Source organism: Oncorhynchus masou, chromosome 13 (genome assembly GCF_036934945.1).
Source record: "Oncorhynchus masou masou isolate Uvic2021 chromosome 13, UVic_Omas_1.1, whole genome shotgun sequence".
NCBI classification, from domain to species: domain Eukaryota; kingdom Metazoa; phylum Chordata; class Actinopteri; order Salmoniformes; family Salmonidae; genus Oncorhynchus; species Oncorhynchus masou.
Window position 1 is genome coordinate 2623495 of NC_088224.1, and position 20011 is coordinate 2643505.

A 20011-nucleotide genomic window follows, 5' to 3' on the forward strand; every position below is an offset into this window, starting at 1 on the left:
GACCTTATGAGTCCCTTAGGATGCTAATCTCCACATCGTAGACTCTAAATATGTGTTTAAAAAATGATAGTCATTAAGGCGCTTTTCCTGGTACCCTGATCCTATAAAACATTTGTGAAAACGCAAATGAACCCTCGACCAGCGTGAGTCGCGGTTTCAACATCCAGGACCAGAGTACCAGGTACTGGGACGTGGCAGCGTGAGTAGCGGGTTCAACATCCAGGACCAGAGTACCAGGTACTGGGACGTGGCAGCGTGAGTAGCGGATTCAACATCCAGGACCAGAGTACCAGGTACTGGGACGTGGCAGCGTGAGTCGTTGTTTCAACATCCAGGACCAGAGTACCAGGTACTGGGACGTGGCAGCGTGAGTCGTTGTTTCAACATCCAGGACCAGAGTACCAGGTACTGGGACGTGGCAGCGTGAATAGCGGATTCAACATCCAGGACCAGAGTACCAGGTACTGGGACGTGGCAGCGTGAGTCGTTGTTTCAACATCCAGGACCAGAGTACCAGGTACTGGGACGTGGCAGCGTGAATAGCGGATTCAACATCCAGGACCAGAGTACCAGGTACTGGGACGTGGCAGCGTGAGTAGCGGGTTCAACATCCAGGACCAGAGTACCAGGTACTGGGGCGTGGCAGCGTGAGTAGCGGATTCAACATCCAGGACCAGAGTACCAGGTACTGGGACGTGGCAGCGTGAGTAGCGGATTCAACATCCAGGACCAGAGTACCAGGTACTGGGACGTGGCAGCGTGAGTCGTTGTTTCAACATCCAGGACCAGAGTACCAGGTACTGGGACGTGGCAGCGTGAGTCGTTGTTTCAACATCCAGGACCAGAGTACCAGGTACTGGGACGTGGCAGCGTGAATAGCGGATTCAACATCCAGGACCAGAGTACCAGGTACTGGGACGTGGCAGCGTGAGTCGTTGTTTCAACATCCAGGACCAGAGTACCAGGTACTGGGACGTGGCAGCGTGAATAGCGGATTCAACATCCAGGACCAGAGTACCAGGTACTGGGACGTGGCAGCGTGAGTAGCGGGTTCAACATCCAGGACCAGAGTACCAGGTACTGGGGCGTGGCAGCGTGAGTAGCGGATTCAACATCCAGGACCAGAGTACCAGGTACTGGGACGTGGCAGCGTGAGTAGCGGATTCAACATCCAGGACCAGAGTACCAGGTACTGGGACGTGGCAGCGTGAGTCGTTGTTTCAACATCCAGGACCAGAGTACCAGGTACTGGGACGTGGCAGCGTGAGTCGTTGTTTCAACATCCAGGACCAGAGTACCAGGTACTGGGACGTGGCAGCGTGAATAGCGGATTCAACATCCAGGACCAGAGTACCAGGTACTGGGACGTGGCAGCGTGAGTCGTTGTTTCAACATCCAGGACCAGAGTACCAGGTACTGGGACGTGGCAGCGTGAATAGCGGATTCAACATCCAGGACCAGAGTACCAGGTACTGGGACGTGGCAGCGTGAGTAGCGGATTCAACATCCAGGACCAGAGTACCAGGTACTGGGACGTGGCAGCGTGAGTAGCGGGTTCAACATCCAGGACCAGAGTACCAGGTACTGGGACGTGGCAGCGTGAGTAGCGGGTTCAACATCCAGGACCAGAGTACCAGGTACTGGGACGTGGCAGCGTGAGTAGCGGGTTCAACATCCAGGACCAGAGTACCAGGTACTGGGACGTGGCAGCGTGAGTCGTTGTTTCAACATCCAGGACCAGAGTACCACTACTGTGGCGTGGCGTTGGGAGTCGCATGGAAGTTTTTTTTGCCCAGTGTCAACAAGTTAGCTCACTTCCGTCATGTAGAATGTGCATTTTGCTAATCACCCTGAAACGGTTATTTTTCAGACCTTGTGAAAGCAAAACATATTATGTAAAATTCTCACTAACAATTTAGGAACCTGGAACCAGGGTAACTAATTTCATATGTGAAAACACACTAAATCACCCATAGATTATCTCCGATCCCCTGGAGCGTTTTAAAAGGTCATGAGAATCGAGCATCATTCCATGGATGGATGGACATTTGTCCTGACGTTCCATGTACCGATTCATCACTGGGAGTTCTCTGGAGTCCATCTGTAGCAGTCCCGGAAAAACCAGGACGGGGAAGAGTGAGGGATGCATGAATAATTGGATAATGAACGGGATGAGGGGGGTGTGTGCGTGTGTAAAGACTAAAGAAATATGTGCCAGCGTGTGAAAGTGCACGTCAGCTCCTCGTCCCAGGCTGCAGAGAGAGATGCAAAATAAACCGGACAAAACATTTATATTTCCATGAGATACAGGGTTGAAGGAAGGAGCATGTTTTAACAAAGCAAATGAATTCGAGTTAGAACAACTTGGATTTTTCTACCAGGACTTATACAGGACACTACCCTCTACAACACTATGTCACCAGGACACATACAGGATACTACCCTCTACAACACTATGTCACCAGGACATATACAGGATACTACCCTCTACAACACTATGTCACCAGGACATATACAGGATACTACCCTCCACAACACTATGTCACCAGGACATATACAGGATACTACCCTCTATAACACTATGTCACCAGGACATATACAGGATACTACCCTCTACAACACTATGTCACCAGGACATATACAGGATACTACCCTCTACAACACTATGTCACCAGGACATATACAGGATACTACCCTCTACAACACTATGTCACCAGGACATATACAGGACACTACCCTCTACAACACTATGTCACCAGGACATATACAGGATACTACCCTCTACAACACTATGTCACCAGGACATATACAGGACACTACCCTCTACGACACTATGTCACCAGGACATATACAGGACACTACCCTCTCCAACATAACCTTCACTATGTCACCAGGACATATACAGGACACTACCCTCTACAACACTATGTCACCAGGACATATACAGGATACTACCCTCTACAACATAACCTTCACTATGTCACCAGGACATATACAGGACACTACCCTCTACAACACTATGTCACCAGGACATATACAGGATACTACCCTCTACAACACTATGTCACCAGGACATATACAGGACACTACCCTCTACAACATAACCTTCACTATGTCACCAGGACATATACAGGACACTACCCTCTACAACACTATGTCACCAGGACATATACAGGATACTACCCTCTACAACACTATGTCACCAGGACATATACAGGATACTACCCTCTACAACACTATGTCACCAGGACATATACAGGATACTACCCTCTATAACACTATGTCACCAGGACATATACAGGATACTACCCTCTATAACACTATGTCACCAGGACATATACAGGATACTACCCTCTACAACACTATGTCACCAGGACATATAGAGGATACTACCCTCTACAACACTATGTCACCAGGACATATACAGGATACTACCCTCTACAACACTATGTCACCAGGACATATACAGGATACTACCCTCTACAACACTATGTCACCAGGACATATACAGGATACTACCCTCTACAACACTATGTCACCAGGACATATACAGGATACTACCCCCTACAACACTATGTCACCAGGACATATACAGGATACTACCCTCTACAACACTATGTCACCAGGACATATACAGGATACTACCCTCTACAACACTATGTCACCAGGACATATACAGGATACTACCCTCTACAACACTATGTCACCAGGACATATACAGGATACTACCCTCTACAACACTATGTCACCAGGACATATACAGGATACTACCCTCTACAACACTATGTCACCAGGACATATACAGGATACTACCCTCCACAACACTATGTCACCAGGACATATACAGGATACTACCCTCTACAACACTATGTCACCAGGACATATACAGGATACTACCCTTCACTATGTCACCAGGACATATACAGGGTACTACCCTCCGCAACATAACCTTCACTGCAAATCAAAACTCCACACCTACTATCTAATTTTAGACAAAATGACCTGGAAGGATTCCTACTACCAAAGATTATTATCACCAAGTACTATACAGCAAATGCTCTGGCAAACCAACAACCAGCTAAAGAAGAACAACAGAAACCCGAAAACATGATCCAACCTGGAGCGGAGTGAGTAATGTTTCATCAGAAGCTACTTTTTAAATCCAATAAGTAAATAAATTACAATGATTTATTTTACATTATAAAGACGGAATGCTAAGTTAGGCTTCCAAGCTTAATAGGACAAAATAGATCCGGATGCAACTTCAATTACCACTGAGCCCAACGATGGCAGGAAAGTTTCAGAGCCTCCCCCACCCAAATGCAGAGGCCTTTGATGCCACCTCCCTCTGTGTACAGGTCATTAAAATATAGTACCCCCTGGATGTAAGAAATGAGAAGGCACGGAGAGAGTTTAAAAAGAAGCTCCTTATGGAAATTCAAAAGACATTTTCTGTTGACTTCTAATAAATGGGAAAGTAAGCAACTTAATCTTCCACACAGACGATCCCCTGGCATGGCACAGTGCTATATTAACCAGACCATCCCCTGGCATGGCGCAGTGCTATATTAACCAGACCATCCCCTGGCATGGTGCAGTGCTATATTAACCAGACCATCCCCTGGCATGGCACAGTGCTATATTAACCAGACCATCCCCTGGCATGGCACAGTGCTATATTAACCAGACCATCCCCTGGTACAGTGCTATATTAACCAGACCATCCCCTGGCACAGTGCTATATTAACCAGACCATCCCCTGGCATGGCACAGTGCTATATTAACCAGACCATCCCCTGGCATGACACAGTGCTATATTAACCAGACCATCCCCTGGCACAGTGCTATATTAACCAGACCATCCCCTGGCATGGTGCAGTGCTATATTAACCAGACCATCCCCTGGCATGGCACAGTGCTATATTAACCAGACCATCCCCTGGCATGGTGCAGTGCTATATTAACCAGACCATCCCCTGGCATGGCACAGTGCTATATTAACCAGACCATCCCCTGGCATGGTGCAGTGCTATATTAACCAGACCATCCCCTGGCATGGCACAGTGCTATATTAACCAGACCATCCCCTGGTACAGTGCTATATTAACCAGACCATCCCCTGGCACAGTGCTATATTAACCAGGCCATCCCCTGGCACAGTGCTATATTAACCAGACCATCCCCTGGCATGGCACAGTGCTATATTAACCAGACCATCCCCTGGCATGGCGCAGTGCTATATTAACCAGACCATCCCCTGGCATGGCACAGTGCTATATTAACCAGACCATCCCCTGGCATGGTGCAGTGCTATATTAACCAGACCATCCCCTGGCATGGCACAGTGCTATATTAACCAGACCATCCCCTGGTACAGTGCTATATTAACCAGACCATCCCCTGGCACAGTGCTATATTAACCAGGCCATCCCCTGGCACAGTGCTATATTAACCAGACCATCCCCTGGCATGGCGCAGTGCTATATTAACCAGACCATCCCCTGGCATGGCACAGTGCTATATTAACCAGACCATCCCCTGGCATGGCACAGTGCTATATTAACCAGACCATCCCCTGGCATGGCACAGTGCTATATTAACCAGACCATCCCCTGGCATGGTACAGTGCTATATTAACCAGACCATCCCCTGGCATGGCGCAGTGCTATATTAACCAGAACATCCCCTGGCATGGCGCAGTGCTATATTAACCAGACCATCCCCTGGCATGGCACAGTGCTATATTAACCAGACCATCCCCTGGCATGGCGCAGTGCTATATTAACCAGACCATCCCCTGGCATGGCACAGTGCTATATTAACCAGACCATCCCCTGGCATGACACAGTGCTATATTAACCAGACCATCCCCTGGCATGGTACAGTGTTATATTAACTAGACCATCCCCTGGCATGGCACAGTGCTATATTAACCAGACCATCCCCTGGCATGGCACAGTGCTATATTAACCAGACCATACCCTGGCATGGTACAGTGTTATATTAACTAGACCATCCCCTGGTACAGTGTTATATTAACTAGACCATCCCCTGGCACAGTGCTATATTAACCAGACCATCCCCTGAGATGGCGCAGTGCTATATTAACTCTACCCCTCTGTTAAGAGGGGGGAGGTGGTGTTACAGATGGGTGGAAACTCAGGATGTTAGACAACGAGAACTCTGAGTCAGCCAATGGGAACGTGTATAAGTCTGGAACGGTTTTGGAGCAGGGTAACATCAAACTTTTCAAAGCAAATCAAATTTTATTTGCCACATGCGCAGAATAAAACAAGTGTAGACTACTGTGAAATGCTTACTTACAAGCACTTAACCAACAGTGCAGTTCAAGAAGATGGAAATATTTACCAAGTAGACTAAAATAAAAAGTAATAATTAAAAGTAACTCAAGAATAACAATAACGAGGCATATACAGGGGGCAATTTTTATGATCTGTTCAGCAGTCTTACGGCTTGGGGGTAGAAGCTGTTGAGGAGCCTTTTGATCCTAGACTTGGAGCTCCGGTAGCACCCGTTCGGTAGCGGAGAAAAGTCTGAATATTTATGGGCTTTCCTCTGACATCGCCTATTAGGTCCTGGATGGCAGAGATGGCAGGGAGCTTGGCCTCAGGGATGTACTTGGGCATTCGCACTACCCTCTGTTGCGCCTTACGGTCAGATGCTGAGCAGTTGCCGTACCAGGTGGTGATGCAACCAGTCAGGATGCTCTCGATGGTGCAGCTGTAGAACTTTGAGGATCTGAGGACCCATGCCACATCTTGTCAGTCTCCTGGGGAAACGGTGTTGTCGTGTCCTCTTGGTGTGTTTGGACCCTGATAGTTCGTTGGTGATGTGAACACCAAGGAACTTGAAATTCTCGACCCGCTCCATTGCAGCCTCATCGATGTTAATGGGGGCCTGTTTGGCCCACCTTTTCCTGTAGTCCACAATCAGCTCCTTTGTCTTGCTCACATTGAGGGAGAGGTTTTTGTCCCGGCACCACACTACCATGTCTCTGGCCTCCTCCCTGTAGGCCATCTCATCGTCGTCGTTGATCAGGCCTATCACTGTTGTGTCGTCAGCAAACTTGATGGTGTTGGAGTCGTGTTTGGCCACGCAGTCGTGGGTGAACAGGGAATACAGGAGGGGACTAAGTACACCCCTGTGGGTCCCCAGTGATCAACGTGGCAGACGTGTTGTTGCCTACTCTTACCACCTGGGGGCGGTCCGTCAGGAAGTCCAGGATCCAGTTGCAGAGAGAGGTGTTTAGTCCCAGAGTCCTGAGCTTAGTGATGAGCTTCGTGGGCACTATGCTTCGTGGGCACTAATCTCAATCCTGTATTGATGCTTTGCTTGTTTGATGGTTCGTCTGAGGGCATAGCGGGATTTCTTTTAAGTGTCCGGAATAGTCTCCCGCTCCTTGAAAGAGGCAGCTCTAGCCTTTAGCTCGATGCAGCTGTTGCCTGTTATCCATGGTTTCTGGTTGGGACATGTACGCATAGTCACTGTGGGGATGTATGTATAGTCAATTATTGATGAAGCCGATGACTGAGGTGCTGTATTCCTCAATGCCATTGAATGAATCCCGGAACATCAAAACAGTCCTGGAGCTCAGCATCTCATTCCACATTGAGCGAGTCACTGGCACTTCCTGCTTTAGTTTTTGCTTGTAAGCAGGAATCAGGAGGATATAATTGTGGTAAGATTTGCCAAAAGGAGGGCGGGGAGAACTGTGTATGCACCTCTGTGTGTGGAGTAAAGGTAGCTTTTCTCCCCCTGGTTGCACATGTGATATGCTATAAAAGATCTGGTAAACTGATTTTACATTTAGTAAACTGATGCTGGTAGAAATTAGGTGAAACATGGATTCAAGTCCAGAACCAGAGCCGCCACCAAGCTTAGATGCCCACCCAGACCCTCCCATATAGGTTTAAGTTAAGTTTGCGGCTGGGAGTCCGCACCTTTGGGGGGGGGGGGTACTGTCACGCCCTGACCTTAGTTGTCTTTGTTTTCTTCATTATTTTGGTTAGGTCAGGGTGTGACGAGGTTGGTATGTGTGTTTTTGTCTTGTCTAGGTCTTTTTTGTAATTCTATGGGGTTTTGGTATGTCTAGGTATATGTAGGTCTATGGTGGTGACGAACGTGACATGTGGTGTTGATGGTATCTGACATGCAATTATAAAATATACTGACCACAAATTCCAAATGGCTAAACTCTTTAACATCATCCTCAGCTCTTGCATCTTCCCCAATATTTGGAACCAAGGATGCAGAAATGTCCTCCGTGTACAACGTAGAACACCAAATAATGCATGCAGAGCAGAATTAGGCCTATTCCCGCTAATGATCAAAATCAGGAAAAGAGCCGTTAATTTCTACAACACCTAAAAGGAAGCGATTCTGTAACGGTTCCCGTCTGGTGAAAGAGAAGCGGACCAAAATGCAGCGTGGTATTTTTGATACATGTTTAATGATGACGAAAAAACACGATCAATACAAAAACAACAAACGGAACGTGAAAACCTATACAGCCTATCTGGTGACAACAAACACAGAGACAGGAACAATCACCCACGAAATACTCAAGGATTATGGCTGCCTAAATATGGTTCCCAATCAGAGACAACGATAAACACCTGCCTTGAGAACCACTCCAGACAGTCATAGACTATGCTAGATACCCCCACTAAGCCACACACCCAACACCTAACAACACCCCAAGACAAAACACACCACAATAAACCCATGTCACACCCCGGCCTGACCAAATAAATAAATACAAACACAATATACTACGACCAGGGCGTGACAGATTCCCAAACCTTGCATAGCAAAGCCATCACCTACAGAGAGATTAACCTGGAGAAGAGTTCACTAAGCAAGCTGGTCCTAGGGCTCTGTTCACAAACACACCCCACAGAGTCCCAGGACAGCATCAAAACCAAATCATGAGACAACAAAAAGACAATTTATTGACACATTAGAAAGAATTTACAAAAACACAGAGAAAACTAGAATGATATGTTGCCCTAAACAGAGAGTACACATTGGCAGAATACCTGACCACTGTGACTGACCCAAACGTAAGGAAATCTTGGACTATGTACAGACTCAGTGAGCATAGACTTGCTATTGAGAAAGGCCACAGTAGGCAGACATGGCTCTCAAGGAAGATAGGCTATGTGCACAAAATGTGGTGGAAACTGAGCTGCACTTCCTAACATCCTGCCAAATGTATGACCATATTAGAGACACATATTTCCCTCAGATTACAAAGACCCACAAAGAATTCAAAATAAAGTACAATTGTGATGAACTCCCATATCTATTGGGTGAAATCGCACAGTGTTACATCACAGCAGCAAGATGTGTGACCTGTTGCCTCAAGAAAAGGGCAACCAGTGAAGAACAAACCCCATTGTAAATACAACCCATATTCATGTTGATTTATTTCCTCTTTTTGTAATTGAACTTTTTGAACATAATATGACATTTGAAATGTATTTATTATTTTGGAACGTTTGTGAGTGTAGTGTTTACTGTTCATTTGTATTGTTTATTTCACTTTTGTTTATTATCTATGTCAGTTGCTTTGGCAATGTAAACATATGTTTCCCAAGCCAATAAGGCCCCTTAAATTGATATTGAATTGAGAGAGAGAAAGAGAGAGAGAGAAGATACTTTGTTCTGTCTGCGTTCTGTCTGGGTTCTGTCTGGGTTCTGTCTGGGTTCTGACTGCGTTCTGTCTGGGTTCTGTCTGGGTTCTGACTGGATTCTGACTGCATTCTGACTGGGTTCTGACTGCGTTCTGACTGGGTTCTGTCTGGGTTCTGACTGCGTTCTGTCTGGGTTCTGTCTGAGTTCTGACTGTGTTCTATCTGGGTTCTGACTGCGTTCTGTCTGGGTTCTGTCTGGGTTCTGACTGCGTTCTGTCTGGGTTCTGACTGGGTTCTGTCTGGGTTCTGACTGGGTTCTGTCTGGGTTCTGACTGCGTTCTGACTGCATTCTGACTGGGTTCTGACTGCGTTCTGTCTGGGTTCTGACTGTGTTCTGACTGGGTTCTGTCTGGGTTCTGACTGCGTTCTGTCTGGGTTCTGTCTGGGTTCTGACTGGGTTCTGTCTGGGTTCTGACTGCGTTCTGACTGGGTTCTGTCTGCGTTCTGTCTGGGTTCTGACTGCGTTCTGTCTGCATTCTGTCTGGGTTCTGACTGAGTTCTGACTGGGTTCTGTCTGGGTTCTGACTGCGTTCTGTCTGGGTTCTGTCTGGGTTCTGTCTGGGTTCTGACTGCGTTCTGTCTGGGTTCTGACTGCGTTCTGTCTGGGTTCTGACTGGGTTCTGTCTGGGTTCTGTCTGGGTTCTGACTGGGTTCTGTCTGGGTTCTGACTGCGTTCTGTCTGGGTTCTGTCTGGGTTCTGACTGGGTTCTGTCTGGGTTCTGACTGGGTTCTGACTGCGTTCTGACTGGGTTCTGTCTGGGTTCTGACTGCGTTCTGTCTGGGTTCTGTCTGAGTTCTGACTGTGTTCTATCTGGGTTCTGACTGCGTTCTGTCTGGGTTCTGTCTGGGTTCTGACTGCGTTCTGACTGCATTCTGACTGGGTTCTGACTGGGTTCTGTCTGGGTTCTCACTGGGTTCTGGTGTAAAGTATTTTTGGGTATCTGTACTTTACTTTACTATTTCTGTTTTTTAGTCATTTTACTTTTATTCCACTACATTCCTAAAGAAAACAGACCTTCCATTCCCGGACACCCAAAAGTACTTGTTACATTTTGAATGCTTAGCAGGACAGGACAATGGTGTAATTCACACACTTATCAAGAGAACGTCCCTGCTCGTCCCTACTGCCTCTGATCTGGCAGACTCATTAAGCACAAATGCTTTGTTTGTAAATTGTGTCTGAGTGTTGAAATGTGCCCCTGGCTATCCGTAAATTTAAAAACAAGAAAATTGTGTCATCTGGTTTAATTAATATAAGCCATTTTAAATTATTTATAATTTTACTTTTGATACGTGAGTACGTTTAAAACCAAATACTTTTAGACTTTTACTCAAGTAGTATTTTACTGGGTGACTTTCACTTTCACTTGAGTCATTTTCTTTTAAGGTATCTTTACTTTTTCTCAAGTAGGACAATTTGGTACTTTTCTACCACTGGTTCTGACTGGGTTCTGACTGGGTTCTGACTGTGTTCTGTCTGGGTTCTGTCTGGGTTCTGTCTGGGTTCTGACTGGGTTCTGTCTGGGTTCTGTCTGGGTTCTGACTGGGTTCTGTCTGGGTTCTGTCTGGGTTCTGACTGGGTTCTGACTGGGTTCTGTCTGGGTTCTGTCTGGGTTCTGTCTGGGTTATGTCTGGGTTCTGACTGGGTTCTGTCTGGGTTCTGACTGGGTTCTGTCTGGGTTCTGTCTGGGTTCTGACTGGGTTCTGTCTGGGTTCTGTCTGGGTTCTGACTGGGTTCTGACTGGGTTCTGTCTGGGTTCTGTCTGGGTTCTGTCTGGGTTCTGACTGGGTTCTGTCTGGGTTCTGTCTGGGTTCTGACTGGATTCTGACTGCATTCTGACTGGGTTGTGATTGGGTCCTGACTGGGTTTGTCTGGGTTCTGACTGGGTTTTGTCTGGGTCAATCAGTTCCTTGTATAGAGCATTGAGCACTCTAAATAGTTTGAGACAGCACTTAAAAAACTCTCTAGGATAGGTGGGACGGTAGCTGGCCAACATCCAGTGAAATTGAAAAATACTAAATTCAAATATTTGACATTCTTGAAAATACATGTGTTATACATCAACATAATAATAATTAATATTATTAAAATATTAGCCATTGAAAATAGTGGTAAACTGATTTTTTTGTTTTGGTGTGTGGTTTGTCCTCCTCAAGGTTTCGCCTGCCATATCAGTTCTGTTATACTCACAGGCATTATTTTAACAGTTTTGGAGACTTCAGAGTGTTTTCTATCCAAATTTACCAAAATATGCATATCTTAGCTTCTGGGCCTGAGTAACAGGCAGTTTACTTCGGGCACGCTTTTCATCTGAATGTCAAAATGCTGCACCCTACCCTAGAGAAGTTAACATTACAAACAGGTGTTGTTTATTCTATCACCCAACAGGGCCGATCGTAGGTACACCATGTTAGCCAACCTAACTATACTCAACCATGTTAGCCAACCCTTCTCTACTCTACCATGTCAGCCAACCTAACTATACTCTACCATGTTAGCCAACATAACTTGACTCTAACATGATAGCCAACCCTTCTCTACTCAGCCATGATAGCCAGCCCTTCTCCACTCTACCATGTTAGCCAGCCTTTCTCTACTCTACAACGTTAGCCAACCCTTCTCTACTCTACAACGTTAGCCAACCCTTCTCTACTCTACCATGATAGCCAACCCTTCTCTATTCTACAATGTTAGCCAACCCTTCTCTACTCTACCACGTTAGCCAGCCTAACAATACTCTACCATGATAGCCAACCTAACACTACTCTATCATGTTAGCCAACCTAACATTACTCTACTATGTTAGCCAACCTAACACTACTCTACCATGTTAGCCAACCCTTCTCTACTCTATCATGTTAGCCAACCTAACACTAATCTACCATGATAGCCAACCTAACACTACTCTACCATGTCAGCCAGCTCTTCTCTACTCTACCATGTTAGCCAACCTAACAATACTCTACCATGTTAGCCAACCCTTCTCTACTCTACCACATTAGCCAACCCTTCTCTACTCCACCATGTTAGCCAACCCTTCTCTACTCTACAACGTTAGCCAACCTTTCTCTACTCTACCACAATAGCCAACCCTTCTCCACTCTACCATGTTAGCCAGCCTAACTATACTCTACCATGTTAGCCAACCTAACACTACTCTATCATGTTAGCCAACCTAACATTACTCTACTATGTTAGCCAAACTAACACTACTCTACCATGTTAGCCAACCCTTCTCTACTCTATCATGTTAGCCAACCTAACACTAATCTACCATGATAGCCAACCTAACACTACTCTACCATGTCAGCCAGCTCTTCTCTACTCTACCATGTTAGCCAACCTAACAATACTCTACCATGTTAGCCAACCTAACACGACTCTACCATGTTAGCCAACCTAACACTACCCTACCATGTTAGCCAACCCTTCTCTACTCTACAACATTAGCCAACCCTTCTCTACCATGTTAGTCAACCTAACACTACCATGCCATGTTAGCCAACATAACACGACTCTACCATGTTAGTCAACCTAACTATACTCTACCATGTTAGCCAACCTAACAATACTCTACCATGTTAGCCAACCTAACAATACTCTACTATGTTAGCCAACCTAACACTACTCTACCATCTTAGCCAATCAAACTCTATTCTACCATGTTAGCCAACCTACACTAACCTACACATCAAGGGGTTACATGGTTTAATTAGATGATATTGCACCACACAGGCACACTTGACATTATAATCTGATATTATAACAGTATATTATAATCTGATATGATAATCTGATATTATAATCTGATATTATAATCTGATATGATAATCTGCTAATATAATCTGATATTATAACAGTATATTATAATCTGATATGATAATCTGCTAATATAATCTGATATTATAATCTGATATGATAATCTGCTAATATAATCTGATATTATAACAGTATATTATAATCTGATATGATAATCTGCTAATATAATCTGATATTATAATCTGATATGATAATCTGCTAATATAATCTGATATTATAACAGTATATTATAATCTGATATGATAATCTGCTAATATAATCTGATATTATAACAGTATATTATAATCTGATATGATAATCTGCTAATATAATCTGATATTATAACATGATATGATAGTCTGTGCTGTGTGATTGCAAAATAGATGGCAATCGAGGTCGAGGACAATAAAGGTGAAATGTTGAAAGTTTCCCTGGAAAGCCAACATTTATTTTAACCTACTATTTTACCTGTCAATCTATGTGTCTCTTCCCTTCAGAGATTGACCAGGGCAGCTGTGGCGACCCAGGGATACCGGCCTACGGCAAGCGGGAGGGGACAGGTTTCCGCCACGGGGACAGGCTGCACTTTGAGTGTCTCCCTGCCTTTGAGTTGGTGGGGAAGAAGAACATCACCTGCCAGAAGAACAACCAGTGGTCAGCCAAGAAACCCAGCTGTGTCTGTAAGCAGTGACATGTCTCCTATACAACACATTGTCTTTGCTAACCCAGCTGTGTCTGTAAGCAGAAACATGTCTCCTATACAACACATCATCTTTGCTAACCCAGCTGTGTCTGTAAGCAGTAACATGTCTCCTATACAACACATACTGTATGCTAGCCCAGCTGTGTCTGTAAGCAGTGACATGTCTCCTATACAACACATCATCTTTGCTAATCCAGCTGTGTCTGTAAGCAGAAACATGTCTCCTATACAACACATCATCTTTGCTAACCCAGCTGTGTCTGTAAGCAGTAACATGTCTCCTATACAACACATAATGTATGCTAGCCCAGCTGTGTCTGTAAGCAGTGATATGTCTCCTATACAACACATCATCTTTGCTAGCCCAGCTGTGTCTGTAAGCAGTAACATGTCTCCTATACAACACATCATCTTTGCTAACCCAGCTGTGTCTGTAAGCAGTAACATGTCTCCTATACAACACATAATGTATGCTAGCCCAGCTGTGTCTGTAAGCAGTGATATGTCTCCTATACAACACATCATCTTTGTTAGCCCAGCTGTGTCTGTAAGCAGTAACATGTCTCCTATACAACACATAATGTATGCTAGCCCAGCTGTGTCTGTAAGCAGTAACATGTCTCCTATACACCACATAATGTATGCTAGACCAGCTGTGTCTGTAAGTAGTGATCTGTCTCCTATACAACACATTGTCTTTGCTCGCCCAGCTGTCTGTGAGTTACAAGTCTCCTTTGCTAACCTAACTCACAGTTGATTTAGTTATGGCATGCAATTAGCATCAACTATCCAACCCCAAATCCTTGCTACGCTCACAACTCTCTGCTGTAGAATTGTCATGCTAAAAGTGTTTATTTGGGTTTGTCTGTTGGGTGATGCCTGTGATTAGATGCTACTGTTTAGAGATGCTACTTTTTTTGTCTTCCACATTATCTTATCAATAATGGAAACCTTATCTCTCTCGCTCTCTCTCCTGCCCTTCTATTTGTATTTCTTAGTTTTAATTAGTTAATAAGCCCTCATATTGTATCCAAATCCACAGCCTCTGCTCGGTAAAGCAGGGGGATAATGTGGCTGCTCGCACACAGTCACGCTGTGCCTCACAACGCGACACACACGAGCACAGTCACGCTGTGCCTCACAACGCACAAGCACAGTCAATGTGCTGACTGTTAGCTACGTGTTCCCATTAGATTTGTCCTTCCCTACCATTACCATCCTCATACAAGTGAATGACACCAACACCAATATGATGTATGGTAACCTCATTAGTTTGTTCAGGAACAACAAAATAAAGATGCATATTTTACCTCATATTCAATAAAGAAGAAGAAAAGAAATAAATAATAAAGAAAGAAAGAAAGAAAAGAGATCTGCATATTGTATTGTACAGACAGTCAGTTCCTTCAGTGAAACAAGCAGAGTCCGGGCAACAAACTCTCATTTTAACTCTTCAAACACAGACATTTAACAGGAAGGGACAAACTGGGAAGTGTTGGAGTAAGAGGACTCAATGGTTAAACACTCTTTATTTAAAAAATCATTATTGCACCTTTATTTAACCAGTTGAGAGCAAGTTCTCATTTACACCTGCCCCCTGGCCAATATGAAGCAAAGCAGTGTGACATAAACAACAACATGGAGTTACACATGGAATAAACAAACATAGTCAAAAATACAGTAGAAAAAGTCTATATACAGTGTGTGCAAATGTAGATGATTAGGGAGGTAAGGCAATAAATAGGCCATAGTGGTGACATAATTACGATTTAGCATTAACACTGGAGTGATAGATGTGCAGATGATATTGTGCTTGTGGAGATACTGGGGTGTAAAAGAGCAAAAATAAATAAATACAGTAATGGGGATGAAGTAGTTCGATGGGCTATTTACAGATGGGCTATGAACAGGTGCAGTGATCTGTGAGCTGCTCTGACAGCTGATGCTTAAAGTTAGTGAGGGAGATATGAGTCTCCAACTTCAGTGATTTATGCGATTTGTTCCATTGGCAGCAGAGAACTGGAAGGAAAGGCAGCCAATAGATATGTTGGCTTTGGGGATGACCAGTGAAATATACCTGCTGGAGCGCGTGCTACGGGTGGGTACTGTTATCGTGACCAGAGAGCTGAGATAATGAGGGGCTTTACCTATCAAAGACTTTTAGATGACCTGGAGCCAGTGGGTTTGGCGATGTATATGTAGCAAAGGCCAGCCAACAAGAGCATACAGGCCGCAGTGGTGGGTAGTATATGGGGCTTTGGTGACAAAACAGATGGCACTGTGATAGACTGCATCCGATTTGTTGAGTAGAGTGTTAGAGGCTATTTTGTAAATGACATCGCCGAAGTCGAGGATCAGTAGGATAGTCAGTTTTACAAGGTATGTTTGGCAGCATGAGTGAAGGATGCTTTGTTTGCGATATTGGAAGCCAGTTCTAGTTTTAACTTTGGATTGGAGATGTTTAATATGAGCCAGACATCTAGGTATTTGTAGTTGTCCACATATTCTAAGTCAGAACCGTCCAGAGTAGTGATGTTGGACGGGCGGGCAGGTGCAGGCAGCGATCGGTTGAAGGGCATGCATTTAGTTTTACTAGCTTTTAAGAGCAGTTTGAGGCCACGTAAGGAGAGTTGTAGTCATTGAAGCTCGTCTGGAGGTTAGTTCAAACTTCTAGCAGGACAACTTCCTGTTAACACTCACACTTCCTGTTAACATTCACACTTCCTGTTAACACTCACACTTCATGTTAACACTCACACTTCCTGTTTACCCTCACACTTCCTGTTAACCCTCACACTTCCTGTTAACACTCACACTTCCTGTTAACACTCACACTTCCTGTTAACCCTCACACTTCCTGTTAACACTCACACTTCCTGTTAACACTCACACTTCCTGTTAACCCTCACACTTCCTGTTAACCCTCACACTTCCTGTTAACCCTCACACTTCCTGTTAACACTCACACTTCCTGTTAACACTCACACTTCCTGTTAACACTCACACTTCATGTTAACACTCACACTTCATGTTAACACTCACACTTCATGTTAACACTCACACTTCCTGTTAACACTCACACTTCCTGTTAACACTCACACTTCCTGTTAACACTCACACTTCCTGTTAACCCTCACACTTCCTGTTAACCCTCACACTTCCTGTTAACACTCACACTTCATGTTAACACTCACACTTCATGTTAACACTCACACTTCATGTTAACACTCACACTTCCTGTTAACACTCACACTTCCTGTTAACACTCACACTTCCTGTTAACCCTCACACTTCCTGTTAACACTCACACTTCCTGTTAACACTCACACTTCCTGTTAACACTCACACTTCCTGTTAACCCTCACACTTCCTGTTAACACTCACACTTCCTGTTAACCCTCACACTTCCTGTTAACACTCACACTTCCTGTTAACCCTCACACTTCCTGTTAACCCTCACACTTCCTGTTAACACTCACACTTCATGTTAACACTCACACTTCATGTTAACACTCACACTTCCTGTTAACACTCACACTTCCTGTTAACACTCACACTTCCTGTTAACACTCACACTTCCTGTTAACCCTCACACTTCCTGTTAACACTCACACTTCCTGTTAACACTCACACTTCCTGTTTAACACTCACACTTCCTGTTAACCCTCACACTTCATATTAACCCTCACACTTCCTGTTAACCCTCACACTTCCTGTCTTTACTGGACTATGTGGTTTATTTCTTAATTATCTTTTGATCCTGAATCACTTTATTTACAGTAGCAATGCACACGAGTGTGTAGAAACAGATGGAATCATCGTTTTAGTTTCAGCTAACAAAAATCACGTCATTGTCATCATTACCTGTGGAAATAGTGTCAAGTCTAGTTTTATTTAAAGTGCTTTGTTTAAAGATAAAATGCTTTCAGAATGTCTTCATAATTCCACATTATGTGTGCTTGGATTCAAAATGGATTAAAATAATATGTTTTAATTCTCACCCATCTACTCACAATACCCCATAGTGACAAAGTGAAACAACTTTTATTGAAAAAGAAATACAGATACAGAAAGACCTAATTTACAACCAAAGTCAATACATGTTTGAATCACATTTGGCAGTGATTACAGCTGTGAGTCTTTCTGGGTAAGTCTCTACGAGCTTTGGACACCTGGACTATACAATATTTACAAATTATAATATTTTAATATGTTTCAAGCTCTGTCAAGTTGGTTGTTGATCATTGCTAGACTGCCATTTTCAAGGTTGCCATAGATTTTCAAGTGAATAGAAGTCGAAACTGTAACAGGGAATATTCAATGTCGTTTTGGTAAGCTACTCCAGTGTATATTTGGCATTTTGTTTTAGGTTATTGTCCTGCTGAAAGGTGAATCTGTCTCCCGATGTCTGTTGTAAAGCAGACTGAACCAGGTTTTCCTCTAGGATTTTGCTTGTGCTCGGCTCTATTCCATTTATTTTTTATCGGGACAAACTCCCAAGTCCTTGCCAAATACAGTCATACCCATAACATGATGCAGCCACTACCATGCTTGAAAATATGAAGAGTCGTAGTCAGTGATATATTTTGTTTGTATTTTCCCCAAACGTAATGATTCGTATTCAGTATGTTCGTAGTGACTGGGTGCATTGATACACCATCCAAAAAGTGCAGTGGCTCGTGAAAGGATTCACCCCCCTTGGCATTTTTCCTATTTTGTTGCCTTATAACCTGGAATTAAAATTGATATTTTTTTTTTGGGGGGGGGGTGTTGTATCATTTGATTTATAAAACATGCCTTCCACTTTACTTTGAAGATGCAAAATATGTTTTATTGTGAAACAAACAAGAAATAAGACAACTTGAGAGTGCATAACTATTCAAACCTCCTCTAAGTCAATACTTTGTAGAGCAACATTTGCAGGAATTACAGCTATAAGTCTCTTGGGGTCTGTCTCTATGAGCTTGGCACATCAAGCCACTGGTATTTTTACCCATTATTCAAGGCAAAACTAAAGTAATTCCAAGACATTTAAATGTTTCCCCTTAAACCACTCGAGTGTTGCTTTAGCAGTATGCTTAGGGTCATTGTCCTGCTGGAAGGTGAACCCTCCGTCCCAGTCTCAAATCTCTGTAAGACTGAAACAGGTTTCCCGCAAGGATTTCCTTGTATTTAGCGCCATCCATCATTCCTTCAATTCTGACCATTTCCTTGCTGATGAAAAACATCTCTACAGCATGATGTTGCCACCACCATGCTTCACCGTGGGGATGATATTCTTGGGGTGATGAGAGGTGTTTGGTTTGCGCCAGGCATAGTATTTTCCTTGGTGGCCAAAAAGCTTAATTTTTGTCTCAGCTGACCAGAGTACCTTCTCCCACATGCCTTTTGGTGAAGACATCAAATGTGTTTGCTCATTTTTTTCTTTAAGCATTGGATTTTTTTCTGGCCACTCTTCCTTAAAGCCCAGCTCTGTGGAGTGTACGGCTTAAAGTGGTCCTATGGACAGATACTCCAAATACTCCAATCTCTGCTGTAGAGCTTTGCAGCTCTTTCAGAGTTATCTTTGGTTTCTTTGTTGCCTTTCTGATTAATGCCCTCCTTGCCTGGTCTGTGAGGTTTAGTGGGCGGCCCTCTCTTGGCAGATTTGTTGTGTTGTGGTTCTTTCCATTTTTTAAATAATGAATTTACTGGTGCTCCGTGGGATGTTCAAAGTTTCAGATATGTTTTTATAACCCAACCCTGATCTGTACTTCTCCACAACTGTCCCTGACCTGTTTGGAGAGCTCCTTG

At 44.1% G+C, this 20011-nt stretch overlaps 1 protein-coding gene across 1 annotated transcript in view; it reads left to right on the top strand.

The window, feature by feature from the left end:
- LOC135551653 (CUB and sushi domain-containing protein 2-like) overlaps positions 1–20011 on the top strand; it is a 947993-nt gene that overhangs the window by 536232 nt on the left and 391750 nt on the right. The window contains 1 exon segment of the mRNA XM_064982833.1: positions 14013–14195. Within this exon segment, the coding sequence (XP_064838905.1) occupies positions 14013–14195 (183 nt within the window).